Source organism: Clupea harengus, chromosome 10 (assembly GCF_900700415.2).
Source record: "Clupea harengus chromosome 10, Ch_v2.0.2, whole genome shotgun sequence".
NCBI lineage: Eukaryota > Metazoa > Chordata > Actinopteri > Clupeiformes > Clupeidae > Clupea > Clupea harengus.
Window position 1 is genome coordinate 27,626,655 of NC_045161.1, and position 15,942 is coordinate 27,642,596.

At 45.9% G+C, this 15,942-nt stretch overlaps 1 protein-coding gene across 11 annotated transcripts in view; it reads left to right on the top strand.

Annotated features, from left to right (window-relative positions):
* The window catches only part of lrrc7 (leucine rich repeat containing 7), a 132,578-nt gene that overhangs the window by 73,071 nt on the left and 43,565 nt on the right, over nt 1-15,942 (top strand). For all 11 annotated transcript variants that reach the window (XM_031574668.2, XM_031574669.2, XM_031574670.2 and 8 more), the window contains 4 exons: nt 8,686-8,888; nt 13,958-14,075; nt 14,463-14,541; nt 15,824-15,913. In XM_031574668.2, coding sequence (XP_031430528.1) covers nt 8,700-8,888; nt 13,958-14,075; nt 14,463-14,541; nt 15,824-15,913 — 476 coding nt within the window. In that variant the 5' untranslated portion in view covers nt 8,686-8,699. The remainder of the gene's footprint in view (nt 1-8,685; nt 8,889-13,957; nt 14,076-14,462; nt 14,542-15,823; nt 15,914-15,942) is intronic.

Here is a 15,942-nt window from a genome sequence, read left to right on the forward strand (position 1 = left end):
CGGTAGACATCTGTGAATACCCTACCATATATTGGTGCCATACTTGCACCAGCTACCTATATGATATGATATATGATATAGGTTTCCGCTTGGCAATGAATTGTGTTTAAAATGTATGTGTATGTATGCTACAGGAGAATAAAGGGTGCTATCGTATCAGGAAGGGTGCATCACAAAAGCCAGAGTAGCTTTGAATAATCGACCTGGGTTTAGAGGATGTAGTGGGGTTTATTTGTCCTTATAAACGTTGTACCCTTACAGAAGCAGCATCCCCTGGTGAATGTGACTCCACGTTGCACTAACCAGAAGCCTGTAGCGTCCCCGAGTGACGGCAGATATCCTCTGTTAGGGTGATCACAATCAGGCTCGGGTCCAGGCTCCTGTCTCCTAGCAACAACTAAATCAAATAGGTCGTACGCATGCAATAAATAAAATGCTCACAAATAGCAAATGGGAATGCTCTGAGAAAAGTGTCTCACAGGGTGTTAGTGGAAGACATGTCAACATATTTGAATAAGAAGATTATTAAAACTGATGGAATCACTGTCTTGGTTCATGAATAGATAGATTCCCACAGTCTAGGTGAATATTTGTGCTTGAGAATATATGGCTAAAATTAAGCTGAAGCGGTACAGCTCAATCATCGACCCGACTCGAGTCAATAGCCCAGCACTTTATTGATCAGCACCCAAATCTAACACGGAGAGATTAGGATGTCTATGCGATGACATTAATACACTCAGAATTGAAACCGCTGATCATGAAAATTCATTGTTTGATTTTATGTTCTAATAATTTGATTCTTCAGTGAGACGATCTTCACTCTCCGTTCCCTTTGAAACAGCCTTAAGTTCTTCAGAGGAACCTTTTCCCTGCTTTGAGAAGTCTTCGTGCCCGCAGGCTCTCGGCTGTCGGCTTGTTCACACAGACCGGCCTGCTGTCCCCTTTTGATGCAGTGCATGAGTCTTATGCTCATCTGCTGACATGGCAAAGTGTGAGTGGGTTTGACCTTTCCGTTTATTTATTTAGCGGACGGTTAGCGCTTCATGCCACAGGCTCTGGTTAGATATGATTCTGTTAGCGGTAGCGTTAGCACTGGCTCTGGGTAGATATGATTCTGTTTGGGTTGGATTGATCTGCTCTTTAGGCTTGAAATGGAATATGTTGCCATTTTGTCTTTTTCTATGTAACAGCAATAAAACATGGCTTACAGGGATGCATGTAGCGGAGTGAAAATAATCTGCTCTGTTGTGATCGTGCGAGATGATATTGGTGTTGCTGAGTAACAAGCTAACCAGAGAAAGGTGTGACTTCCTGGACGGAGACTGATATTAGGTGTGAGGGCAGTGTCTCACATTCCTGTGTGTGTGTGTGTGTGTGTGTGTGTGTGTGTGTGTGTGTGTGTGTGTGTGTGTGTGTGTGTCTCTGTGTGTGTCTCTGTGTGTGTGTGTGTATATAACAGCTGTGTTGCAGAAATGAACCGTAGGCATGGAAACAATCCACATGGTTAACAATAATGATAACAACATTATCTGTCTTACTATTTTTAATAGGGTTTCATTGGGTCCTTCAGTATTTCGGAGCAAATGAAGGTGTTGCCATAATGACCTGCCTCTTTAATATCCCACAACGACGGCACTGTACATGATCAGGCTTCAGAGAAAGGCAAAAGAGGCAATTGCTTTTCTCTCCTCTCTAATATTGTCTGTCAGAAAAATTACATTTGACCTCCAGAGACGGTTACCTAGGTAACTGTTTGCAGCTATTATGAACTGTCTGTGTCCTGTTGGCAGCAATCTGACCCTGAGGAATTCATCTGTTGGCTATACATGCATTTTTAATGACCATGTACGGCATGATGCTTCACAGTCCCTTTGAGGACATATGTACACACGTTTCATATCGATTTAAACCGGAGCCTCTCTTGCCCCGGTGAGAAGGGGGAATGACTAAAAAGATCACCATTAAAACTAAACTACTTTTAATCTGCCGCCACTGGAATTACCCAGCGTGGCGTTCTTGAAAAGCTGAGGAGATTAGCGGAGATGGCATATGATTGGGGAGAGTCCTGGCGCTCTCACGCCGCTCCTCCAGTAAAATGGATTTTATCAGCAAAGGATCTCCATGAAAATGACTGAAACACAGAAGTGAAGCCATCAGCCTGAGCTTGGCTCTGTGGAGCTAATGTGCTCTGTCTGTTTCTCTCCTTCTCTTTCTTTCTCTCTCTCTCTCTCTCTTCCTGTGTTTCTGTCTCTCTTTTCTGTCTCTCTTCTTTCTCTCTTTTCTTTCTCTGCCTCCTTGTCTTTCTGTGTCAATATCTCTCCTTCACTTTTTGTCTTTTTCTCTTCCTCCCTCCCTCCCTTTTTCTCTGTCTCTCTCTCTCTCTCTCTCTCTCTCTCCCTCTCTCTCGCCTCTGCAGTCTGCTCTTGCGTCATGTAGTTTCCATAGCACCCTGGGCAGAGCTCGCCGCTCTCTGCACAGATCCAGCTCTTCATCTCTCCTTTCTTTCTCTCCTCCTTTTCATCCCTTTCTCTATTCCTCTCTTCTCATTTTTATGTCTTCATTTTTTCTCTCTCTTCTCTCTTCTCTTTTTCCCTGCTCGTCTTTTCCATCTCTTCATATCTCCTCTCTCTCCTTTTCCTGTCCTACTGAAATAGAGCTCTTTGGCTGTTCCACAGACTTCATCTGGCCAAAAATATATAGTGGATACCAGTTTCAGAAATTGGGTTCATGTTACATCACAGTACACGATTAATCTGTCATGGTGTTAATTATAAAGGCAACAGGAGGGCTTGTGTTAGAAAAGACAGAAAATAAGTGATCAGTCTATTTGAAGTGTATGTCACACAGTATAATATAATGTATACATATGTTTTTTTTGTGTGTTAATCGTTTGTATATGTAAGGAATAATGGCCAATGAGGTGTTTTCCGTTATATGAAAATATTGGACAAGGTGGAGGCAAAGAGATTTTCTTCCGCCAACACCACACACAATTATGGGAGACCTCGAAGACCGTTATCCCACTCATACCCCGGTTGCCACACATGTATTTAGGCATGCATGTGTAGCCCACAAAGGAAACATTTGGTTCAGTTTCAAAAGAAGGCAACCTGTTTAGTTTGTAGTACTACTTTCTTCAGTCAGGGGCAAGGCTAACGTTGGGTACTTTGCTTGGTTACAATTGATTCCACTGTAACCACCCACATCTTTTAGCTTGCTAGCTGTTTCTGATTCTATGTGTGCTAGCTGTTTTGGATTCTATGCTTGCTAGTTCTCCACAGAACATATTATTTAACCATGGAATTTATCACGTTTACACTTGGCAAATGGAGAGAATATGTTTATTTTCTTCCTTCATTAGTTTGCTTGAACTACACTCTCACTGTTGTAGACTCTATTGATTGAGCATCTTTTCAATCCAGTGTTATTTACTGTGGTTGTTATAGTTACTGTTTCCACAGCATTGATATACTGGTGATAAAACCTTTTAACCCGAACTACTTAATAGGTGTCCTGTTATAAAGAAATATCGGGATACCTACCAGCCAATCAGGAAAGAGTATTTCTGCTCTCTGGGGTATAAGGAAAGATACAGGACTGTCTTAATCTGGGTTTTAAAACTACTGATTTGATTGGATTATGCCAGATTTGCATCTGGTCTTGTTCACCAAGGCTTACATTTGAACTATCTAGCTGGCCCATGTACTCCAGATTAGAAATTCAATTAAGAATTTTTGGCTTCATTGTGATTTTTATTGTTGTCATAATTAATTTGTTTTAATTAAGCCATTGTACATTCTAACTACTAGATTTATTGACATTTAAATTCTCAATAGTAAGCCGGAAAAGGCACTTGGTCAAGTGGCGTATAGAATAATTCCCCAGCGTTGCACCCAGCGGATCATAAAGCTTCAAGTTAATCTACCACAGATCATTGCAGCTGTGGATGCTTTATTTTAAGGACTGTTGCCATGGCTGTATCACATGCCAGCATCTTAAAAGCGGAGTGTATAAGATAGCAGTGCTCTGGCTTCGGCTACCCAAACCAGATCGATCTCCTTCAGGCGCGGCGATTGTGGCAGGGCGAGGGAAGCCGAGCGGCCGGGGATTTGTAAGAGACCTTTATTTACTGTGCCGGAGATAAAGGAACGTGGCTCTTATCTTATCGGGGTCTTGCTCTGTCTCCGCACTGTCTTCGTCTTGTTCCCTGTCGTGTCAGCCAGATTGTGATTATTCTTCTCAAATGCACTTTTGGAAGGCACACAAAGCGCCTAGGGTCTCGACGGATGCAGCCAACAAAGAGGTGTCCAGTTCAGGGATGCCCTCTGCCGTTCGCCGGCTCATAGGTGAAGATGGCTATCGTTTTGTTGACCTCTTGGTTTGTGCGTTGCAGTTCTGCGTTACGATTGGTGGCCGGCCCATCTCTGTGGGCGTGACCTTTGACACAGGGATGGGCCGTGCGTAGCCGTTCGGCTGTCGTGCAGCTCCTGTGCAGCCGATGTCATGGGATCACCAGCTGCTACTGCTGCAGGAGCTTGGCTGACATCAGGGGCTCTCTCTGTGACCTTGTACAGAGCTCTCTCACACACGCACACACACACACACACACACACACACACACACACACACACAGGTCAGAACACACACACACACACACACACACACACGCACACACCGACACAGGCATAGACACGCACACACACACATACACATACACACCTTTTGGCAGTTGCGAACCTCCTCCACACATCGCCTCTGCACAGGCATGAACTCACACACACGCACACACAAAACACACACATGCACACACAAACACACACACACACACACACAGGTCAGAACACACACGCACACAGGCATGAACACGCAAACAAACACACACACAGGTCAGAACACACACACACACACACACACACACACACACACACACACACACACACACACACACACACACAGGCATGGACACGCGCACACACACACACGCAGACACACACCTTTTGGCAGTTGCGAACCTCCTCCGCACTCCCGTCGGGCCTCGTTTTAAAACCAGTGCTGTCATTTATCCGTGGGCTCTGCACTGTTCTGCTCTGTTCCTGAAAGGGCATCTGGCACAGCAGGCCTGGCCCAGTCACGGCCCAGGTCCCAGGTCTGGCTGAGAACCCAGTTCTGGCCTTCTGTCTCCTTCCCCATCCTCTGTCACCTTGGTCTCCTTTCCTCTCCTCTCCCCCCCCTCTCTCCTCTCCTCCTCCATCTCTCTCCTCTCCCTTCCCTCTCTCTCCCCTCTCCAGTGTATGTAAATGACCTCCTTGAGCACAGCAGCACCAGACACCAGGCACTGAGCACAGCCAAGCAGGCAGCTGATGAATGGATGATTCGGTTTGAGGTCCTTAACTTTTATAGCAGGATGAACCCATCATGCCTGGACTTATTTGCACTAGTTTCAGGCTGGGTCTGTTTATGTGTGTGTGTGTGTGTGTGTGTGTGTGTGTGTGCATGCATGTGTTTCTGTGTGTGAGTATGCGTGTGTGTGTGTAAATGCAGATGTGTGTGTATGCTCATGTGTAGGGTGGCAGCTGCTAGAGTGCCAGCTGATGGGTTGTGGTTTATTGAGTGTGTGTGTAGGGAGTGTGTAGTGGAGAGGAGTGGGGAGGGGGAGAGGGGGCAGCGGGACCCAGCCTGAGGAGTGTGTGTGTGTGTGTGTGTGGGGGGGGGGGGCAGCGGGACCCTGCCTGAAGAGTGTGTGTGTGTGTGTGTGTGGGGGGGGGGGGGGGGGGGGGGCAGCGGGACCCAGCCTGAGGAGTGTGTGTGTGTGTGTGTGTGTGTGGGCGGGGGGGAGGTGGGGTTAGCGGGACCCAGCCTGAGGAGTGTGTGTGTGTGTGGGGGGGGGGGCAGCGGGACCCAGCCTGTTGGTTGTTGAGTCACTGCTGGCTGGCAGCGCCACTGACTCATCCTGCAGCTGCCTCCCAGCGCTCACCTGCCCTGTGACAGCGGCTACCAGCCCCCGCAGAGCTCAGACCCCCCTCTCATCACCCGCCCACAACCCTCCACACACACAGCTCCAGTAGTGCCCAAACTACCCCCCCCAACCCTCCACACACACAGCTCCAGTAGTGCCCAAACTACCCCCCCCCAACCCTCCACACACACAGCTCCAGTAGTGGCCAAACTTCACCCTCCCCACACCACAGCCGCGGCAGGGTAAACCCACCCCTACCTCTGCTCCCCTCACACTGCCAGTCCGACCTCATACCCACCACACAGCCCCAGCAGAAACCATCCTGTCACCTCCCGTCCCCACCCCATACTGCCCCAGTGGTGCCCCATCCCTTCTCTCTTCTCATCACACGGCCCCAATGGTGTTCACAGCTAACTGAGCCAGGACTGCCTGGCACCACTGCGGAGATAGGTGCTTCAGGAAGTGGGATGTGTTTTGATATATTCCTTGTGTGAAAGCAATACAGAACACGATTCATTACTGAACAGGTGAATTACAGAAAGGCGTCATAAAAAAACACCTGTGGGTTGAATTGTACCTCACATTGGCATGCATTCTGTAAGGATCATAGCAGGATAATGGGTAACAGGAACACACAAGGAGGCTGGTTCTTGTTGAGGTAATAATATATCTACTGTACCAAGAGACACAAAGGCTTGTTTTTCTTCTCTTTGTTGATGCAGCGTGCAAACGGCTGACTCTCATGTATGCTCCGGTAGGTTCGTTTGAGGAGACGATTGAAAGACAAAACGCCACTTGTCTAGCAATAAAGCACAAGCATGTCTGAAGGTTTGAACAAGACATTTTTTTTTAGATTATTCTGTCTTTTTAATGCTCTCTCTGTCTCTCTCTCTCTCTCTCTTTCTTTCTCTGAGATATTAATCAGCTGCAGTGGGAAACTGTTCCCCACGCTAGCCGGAACAATGGTTGCATTCATCGTGTGTACAACTGTTCTTTTGAATAGCATGTTTTTACGATCAGAATGCTGATCATGAATTTGCATGTGGAACACACTTTTCATTTAGAGTTAGCTACAGTGCCAATTATTGAATGTTTCCCTTTTAATGGATTTTTAAAAAACATTTCTCTGATGGATGTTGCAAATGTAATCTTTTGATGCTCTCATTAGCAGAATTAGCATTAAGAATTTAGCATTGCTTTAGGATTGGAAAAAGCTTCATGGTAATAGATTTTTATACATATTTACAAGAAAATCTACAATATCAGCCAACATTGTGGATCTAAATTACAGTCTAGAGTATAAGTAGAGTCAAGGTCCTCTACAGGAAGTCAAAGTCCTCTGCTCCAGTGCCATGTTTTCTGGGCTTTTAAGCTTCCTATGTGCAAACTAAATCACACTGAGCGTGCAGCACCAAATAAAAGCAGTGAGGGTGCTAAAAAGAACACATTGCTGCGGAGATTTAATGCGCCCAAATGCGTCTCAATTTGATGTGAGCATCTGATCACCTTTTTGTAGAATGTTTCACCATTCAGTTGATGTACCTCAGCATTTCTGCATGTCGGATGGTGGTGGGTTTTGCAGGCAGCCTAGAAACGGTTTCGTAATATCTTGTTTCACGCTGTGTCGCCTCTCATATGCCGTGTCTTTCAGAGAATGTCGATTCAGGGAAGGGATTCACTAGATAATGCTGGCCTGGCACCTGGAACGTCTGCTTTTCTTTTGGCCCGGACATCAGTGCTGAGGCAGAGGTGTTGATGGCTGTGCGGTCTGTGGGGTACAGCTGACAGCTGTGGTTCAGCGCTGGGGGAGATCGTCTCGGTTTAACTCTAGCATGTGCTGCTGTCCTGTTGTGGAAGCGTGGTGGGGACGGGCAGAGAGGTGATGCAATGCCGGGAAACTCAACTATGCTGGGTGACATCTTGTGACTTGAATCCCCAAAATATGAACTTCAAGCTTTGTTCTGATGTTGCATGATACACACACACAAACACTAAAATTTGGGCACACACCCATCCATACACTGATGTACACCCAGGCACTCTCAGACACAGACACACACCACTGTGGAACCGAAACCAAAAATAAACATATAACTTAGATGCAGTAGATCTGATCCTGCGTCACACTGTGCAGCTTGAAGCCAAACTTAGCATTCAGTTTAGTTCAATTTAGTTCATTTAGTTCAATGGTTGCCTTGAGAACGGATGTGTCAGTGCTTGATGGATGGGCCATCGCTTTCATTCTTGTGTAAATATGGGCAGTGGGGTGGCGTGAGTCTGTGGGATATAAATGGCTTTGAATGACATGGGTAACTCACTGACTAACTGACTGACATATAGATCTTGAGAAATGATAAATAGACTGCATTTCCATCGTGGTTTTTTTTTTTATCTAAGAGTTTTCAATCACGGCAGCTTGGAGGAATGTGCATTTTGTATAAAAAAAGAAAACAGAACTGTGCAGTGTGTACCAGTCTCTCTCTGATACTGTGAGAGGTGCGTCAGCTGCTGATACCAGCACACATGGGTTTTAGCCTTCATGCTAGAATATCCGCCTTGCGCTCAAGGTTGTTGGTCCAACTCCAGTATGAGACTGCCTCTTATAAACAGACGTTACGCCGACGGTGGTCTGGCTCTGGTTTCCAGGCGTCTCCCTGACCTCTTGACGTCCAGCCACTTCCTCTTTGGTTGACCTTTCCCTCCCCTCTCCCCCTTCTCTCACACAGTGCAGTGTCTGGAGATGACGACCAAGAGGAAGTTCATCGGCCGGCTGGTCCCCTGCCGCTGCTTCCGAGGTGAGGAGGAGGTCATCTCCGTGCTGGACTACTCCCACTGCAGCCTGCAGCAGGTGCCCAAGGAGATCTTCAGCTTCGAGCGCACCCTGGAGGAGCTCTACTTGGACGCCAACCAGATCGAGGAGCTGCCCAAGGTAAACATTGGCACTGGCAGAGGGGGCGTCACGGGCATCAAGGGGGGGGGGCAGTAGCTGGGATTCATGGACTGAATTGGGACTCATGCTGATGAACCAGAGAAGAAGATCATTAGAAATAAAACAGAACTACATTTAGAATAGAACTTTATTTTCCCTTTAGGAAAGTTGGTTGTTGCAGTGCACAGTATCATTTATTCCCACACACCTACACAAACATGACATACATGAGTCAAATGATTGCAAATTAAGACTGGAGCACAACAATCCAGTATGTGGTCATTCATGCCGTCTCTTGTTAACCTTTTAGCTGTGTTCACCTTTACCTGTTACCTATTGTTCACCTTTACCTGGAGCCATCTTGGACTGGACGTCTAGCCTACACCTTTTTTAGTGTTCCGCCCCATGCTAACTACCCTCTTAGATTAGGTACCCCTAATGGCCTGTGTGTTGGTCTCACTATTGCTGATCACATTGATTGATCCAGATTGATTCCAGCTGAGAGCCATTGTGTGGGCTGTGGCGTGTCTGTCTCACATTAGTGATCTGCCATAATGAGCCACTCGGGGCTCACTCTGTGGGGGCTCAACACTGATGTCATCTGGAGTCTAATGAGGTCTTGAATAAAATGAGTGCTAAAATGCTGTATGTCAATGGCAGTGTTGTCGTGCCATACAGCACATAGAAGAGGATAGACATGTTAATATTCACGATATTCCGATCGGTGCACTGGCATAGAAGTTCACAATGCAATTGCCCTGATCAAAATAGTGTTCCCAAAAAGAATTTGAATCTTTGCTGTAAAATCCTTTTTATCTATTTATATATAATTATTAGGCCCTATGCCTTCATTATTTAGAAATGGAAACAATCATTTGTGAGCAATACTTTCATATTTAGATTGACTCCTCTTCTCTAAACTGTTTTTCAAACGCACTCTCATCTCCACTGCTGTCAGTGACCAATTCTCATCAAGTCTCTCGGGTCAAGTCTCAAGCATGTTGGAGGCGTGTCCAGGCGAGGAACAGATTATCATGGAGGAGGAAGAGCTACAAGTTCCACCGAATCAAATATATACAGTACTACAAATCAAATATAAACTACAAATCAAATGTTTGGCGTCACTTCGGATTTTTATAGTTAGTAATTTACAGATAGTCATTTTACAATTTGATACAGTTACAGCGCAGTTAGCTTCATCCTGGTCGTGTAAATCAACTAATATTCCTTAAGAAAAACTTAAAGTTTAACATGAGTTAAAGTCTGTGTGTGAGGTGTTATGACGGTGAGACAGCAGGCTGTGACTGCCAATATTAGCTTATCTTTTTTACATTTGAAAGCAGTTATGAAAGACCTGTTTGTGAAATGTTATTGCTTTCATTGTTTATTCAGATAGAAACAGCACCACTGCTTTCTGCTCACGGCTGAGTTAGCATATGTGCTGAGAGTGTAAAGCACATCTGTCTGTCTGCTGGCAGTAGTTACGGCACATTGCACGAGGTTTCATAGTTAATCCTGAGCATCCGTAAATTGTTTAACTGTTAAATGTGTGAGGTGTTATGAAAGTGTAACTGGAGACGGAGAACATCAAAGAAAGGCTGGTTCAAGGCAGGGTCCTGGCCTGCTTTTCTTCTTTTTATCTTTGGTTAGAGACTTATTTTTCTTGCACTACAAAGGACTTTGTTTGTGAAGGGGTCTAGTGTTTTTTAGAAGTCAGAAAAAAACTGCATAAATGAGATGCTTACTGAGTTGCAGTACTAGAGAAGCAAATATGTGATGTAAAAATGGCACTTTCTTAGTTCATTTATGATTTGCGGCCTGCTTAAGAAGAACCAGACAGAAATAAAATCGAACTGCCTGTACCGTATTGAATTGCTTAGCATCATATTGCATCGCATTGCATTGGATCGCGTTGAATCGAATTGTGTCGATTCGCACAATTCGCATCAAATAGGGCTGAATCATATCGAAGAATAGGGCTGAAGCATATCGAAGAATAGTGCTGAATCATATCGAAGAATAGTGCTGAATCGTATCGAAGAATAGGGCTGAATCATATCGAAGAATAGCGCTGAATCATATCGAAGAATAGGGCTAAATCATATCGAAGCGCATTAGTAGTTACTTCATGTGTGTCTTTATTGGTATTGGATTGTTGGCAATGCATCAAGATGTGTATCACACTGGCCCCCGTGATGAACACGCACATCCCTAGTAAAGGAGGAAGTAGATATGCGTTTAAACCATGGAGAGTCACTGGTATGAGTTTCCCATGTTTGCTGTAAGGAATAGTAGCAGCTCCAGCACCCTGGACAGCGTCCAGTGGGAGTTCATTCTCGGAGCCACCGCTAGTCTATGCAGACATCACAGGAAACAGAAGCAGAAGCACAGGCGTGCTCCACATACCGTTACTCATCCTGGGTGTTTTGGGTGTAACTGAGGCTTTTCATCTTCTGAACAAGATTTTTAGGAATTCACTGAAGAACTAAATGAGGTGACAGTGGAATAAAGCACAGTCTTTCTACCGATAAAGGCACTAATGTGGAGGGTTTTGAAGGGCATGTTCATTCCAGGGGTACTTCTGTGTATGAAGGAGGTAGTAGTAGTACCAGTCCTGCACACAATGTTTCTTCAAGTCCTGGTTCAGCGAGGTGCTGTTTCAGTGTATATGTGGTGTGGATATGGTGAAGGAAGGTGCTGTATCAGTGTATATGTGGTGTGGATATGGTGAAGGAAGGTGCTGTATCAGTGTATATGTGGTGTGGATATGGTGAAGGAAGGTGCTGTTTCAGTGTATATGTGGTGTGGATATGGTGAAGGAAGGTGCTGTATCAGTGTATATGTGGTGTGGATATGGTGAAGGGAGGTGCTGTATCAGTGTATATGTGGTGTGGATATGGTGAAGGAAGGTGCTGTATCAGTGTATATGTGGTGTGGATATGGTGAAGGAAGGTGCTGTATCAGTGTATATGTGGTGTGGATATGGTGAAGGGAGGTGCTGTATCAGTGTATATGTGGTGTGGATATGGTGAAGGGAGGTGCTGTATCAGATGTGGTGTGGATATGGTAAAGGGAAGTGCTGTATCAGATGTGGTGTGGATATGGTGAAGGGAGGTGCTGTATCAGATGTGGTGTGGATATGGTGAAGGGAGGTGCTGTATCAGATGTGGTGTGGATATGGTGAAGGGAGGTGCTGTATCAGTGTATATGTGGTGTGGATATGGTGAAGGGAAAAGGGAAAGGATGAAAGTCAGCATCAGTGGTGCAGAGAGTAAAACAGCACTGATGCCTGATAGTCAGGATAGTCATTCTGAGGAATAAATCAAAGTCTCAGACTGCACTTTCCATGATGCAACAGAGCAATGGGCTGATGGGATGAGAAGAAGTCTCCTGCAAGGATGGCGTCTGCAGTTCATGTGCTTTTTGCCTGGAGCTCAACATAGCTCCGTACATGAGAGTGTTATGCAATAGGCATTCATAAGAGAGAGGGAGAGAAAGAGGGCATTCATGAGAGATAAAGAGACGGAAAGAGGAAAAGAGAGAGAGGGATGGACAGAGAGGCATAGAGAAAGAGAGCTGGAGAGAGGCGAGGCATTAATGAGATACAGAGAACGACAGAGTGAGCTGCTTCTTTAAACACATATCCTGAGACTGAGATGGATGCCCTGAGCTGTGCTGCCCAGTGCTCTCTCTCTCTCTCTCTCTTCATTCCCCATTAATGCACATATCCAGCGAGCCCCCCACTGCTCTTGAAGAATAATTGGCCCTGGTAATGGGTCTGTACTGAACTGACGTCCTCTCTGGACCTGAATGTCTCTGTGTGCCTTTCACGAGGAGCAGACATGCAATCAGAGGAAAGAGCTTGTAACCTCAGCGAAGGCAGCGAGTTTCTCGTCTTCATGGTGTTTTTTAAATCCATATTTGTGCTGTCTGGCTAGTTGAGCGGGAAAGAAAAGACTGTGACGCAGACATGTTTGTTTTGCCCCGCTTCTCGTGAGCATTTGAAATATTTATGTGTGTGAAGTGTACTGAAATAATACAGCAAGGGAGAAGCCAGGCTCTTATCAGGCCTTTCAGGGAGCTGCACACTCCTAAACGGATCTGGCCCAGATATGGCCCCTTTTGTCCTGGTTCTGCCCCAGTCCTTGGCCAGATAGGACCCAGAGTCATCCACTCTCTGACAGTATGACACACAGTAACCAACTCGCTCATGAGCGTGTCTAGCCTGTACCCGCCTGCATCCAGAGCCACCTGCTGTCTGATGGTACCTCCTAAAATCAGAGTCACCTGCTGTCTGATGGTACCTCCTAAAATCAGAGTCACCTGCTGTCTGATGGTACCTCCTAAAATCAGAGTCACCTGCTGTCTGATGGTACCTCCTAAAATCAGAGTCACCTGCTGTCTGATGGTACCTCCTAAAATCAGATTCACCTGCTGTCTGATGGTACCTCCTAAAAACACCAGCTTGCTTGTTAACGTGTCTAGCCTGCATCTGGCCCTAGATCCGGCCCTGAACTGTCGCATCTGGGCTACACCAGGTTAGATTCACATCAAATCCACCCCAGAGTCATCATCTCGTGGTCCGGATCTGGTACTGATCGGCGCTAACTCCAGGCTAGATCTTGATCCGACCCGTCAGTGAGTCGTCCTTTCTGCGGTGCTCCCCCATGCGAGAAGCAGCTGGCTCAGCAGAGTCCACACACATGAAGCCCTGGGGCACGTACTGGACGTACATGGCACTCCCTCCTCAGGAGATGATTAACGGCGCTGCGAGTGCGAGACCAAATGGAATACATTTAACTCAGCGCTAATTAGCTCTGTCCCTGTGAGCCCTGGCAGAGGGCTGGCCTGAAACATTTTTATATGTGTCCAAAGGCGTAAGTGAGCAGACGATTTAAATATATTTCACCTGCCAGTGCTGAGCTGGCTCTGTGGAGGATGAGACCCCCCCCCCCCCCCCACACACACACACACACACACACACACTCCCACCATCACAAACCCAACCCATCCCACCCCCGCTTGCCAGTGACACTGCCACATTTGACTCATCATTTTGTCTTCCTCAGCAACTCTTCAACTGTCAAGCCCTCCGGAAACTCAGCATGCCTGACAACGACCTCTCCAGCCTGCCAACCACCATCGCCAGCCTTGTCAACCTCAAGGAATTAGATATCAGTAAAAATGGTGAGTTGACAAGAGAGATCGAATTCCCAACAAGATTGCTGTCTTCGCTCTGATCTAGTGTTGGAATCTTTAGGGTGAAATTACTGGGGAATTCAGATACAATTATGAACTACTCTGTATAAAGACAAATACATATATGATACATGTAAATACTAATAAATAGTACTCTATCCCTTCAAGGTTATATTTGATTATTACATTGGGTAACAACATCGGACAGCCTATTGCTTATGCTGTTCTGAATTTCAGCCACCTTATTGGAAATGAACATTATTAACTAACATTAGTTAACATTAAGAAGTTCCGTTAAACTACAGTGGTGCAGTAATGACTGGAAACTGTGTTACAGCATCATGACTACATGTTTCTGTTTGTCTCCATTTGCAGGGATTCAGGAGTTCCCAGATAACATCAAATGTTGTAAAAACCTGTCCGTGGTGGAGGCCAGTGTTAATCCCATAACCAAGTAAGGATGGCCTGATGCTGTTAATGACCTGATGCTGGTTCAGTTTGTGATCATGACCACAGTAGTGAATGGAGTTATTGAATATTGAAATATGCCGTGTTGAATTCTTTTTGTGCTGCTCTCAGTGTGAACAAAAGTAATGGTAGCAATAGACTTAAATAGTCTTAATAGACTTTATGGAAATATGGACATGGTTACATGTGGTATTCGGTGATAATTGGCTTTCATAAATAGTCATATTTGAAGATGTCAAAGAATCTTGCATCTAATTTGTATTCATTGAGCTCAGAAGTAGGTATTGTTATTATATAGCTATTGTACGTTATATTCAAGTTCCACCTGTGTAATTGTTTATCTGATTATGTTGTTAACGAAAACTGTTTCTAAGGTCTTTTCTGTGCTTTACAAACACTGTAGTACATTCGGCAGGAGTGTAGGTGTGAGTGAGGTAGATTCGGCAGGAGTGTAGGTGTGTGTGATGTACATTCGGCAGGAGTGTAGGTGTGAGTGAGGTAGATTCGGCTGGAGTGTAGGTGTGAGTGAGGTAGATTCGGCTGGAGTGTAGGTGTGTGTGAGGTAGATTCGGCAGGAGTGTAGGTGTGAGTGAGGTAGATTCGGCTGGAGTGTAGGTGTGAGTGAGGTAGATTCGGCAGGAGTGTAGGTGTGTGTGATGTACATTCGGCAGGAGTGTAGGTGTGAGTGAGGTACATTCGGCAGGAGTGTAGGTGTGTGTGAGGTAGATTCGGCTGGAGTGTAGGTGTGTGTGATGTTTGGTGAGGTTTGGTGCTACCCACTTCTGCTTAGCCTGACGGTTTTGTAATTCTTGGCATCTTCTGGTGAAGGATTATCCCGAGCGTGTGCCGTCCCCAGCCAGGGTCTTCCCAAACCGTATTTCTGGGGGCTTATTTGTTTTGCATTCTGCAGGGGGGAAAAAAATAATCTGACAAGGGATTTACTGTGCAGAATTGCAGAGCAGCCAAACCCAAATCTAAGGCTGACACAAATGATTCCCCCTTGTTGTCAGCTCCTGTTACACACCTGTGACAAGTCATCTTTGTCACTAGCTGCAGTCAGAAAGCTTCCTAGTGACCTCTCTCTGAATGGGAGCGAGGTGTAGAGTTCTTAGTTGGGAGGGCGAGCTGATGCTGTCTGCCCTGAGCTGGAGGATGAGCTGTAAGTGGAGACCCTGTGTGTGGAGTTGTTTCCCTCTGTGCTTAAATGGCTTGTCTGATCTCTCCTCTCCTCTCCTCTCCTCTCCTCCATTCGTCTCGTCTCCTTTAAGGCTCCCTGATGGCTTCACCCAGCTCCTCAACCTGACACAGCTGTTCCTAAACGACGCCTTCCTGGAGTACCTGCCTGCCAACTTTGGGAGGTAAATGGCTGACGTGTGTCTTTGTGTGT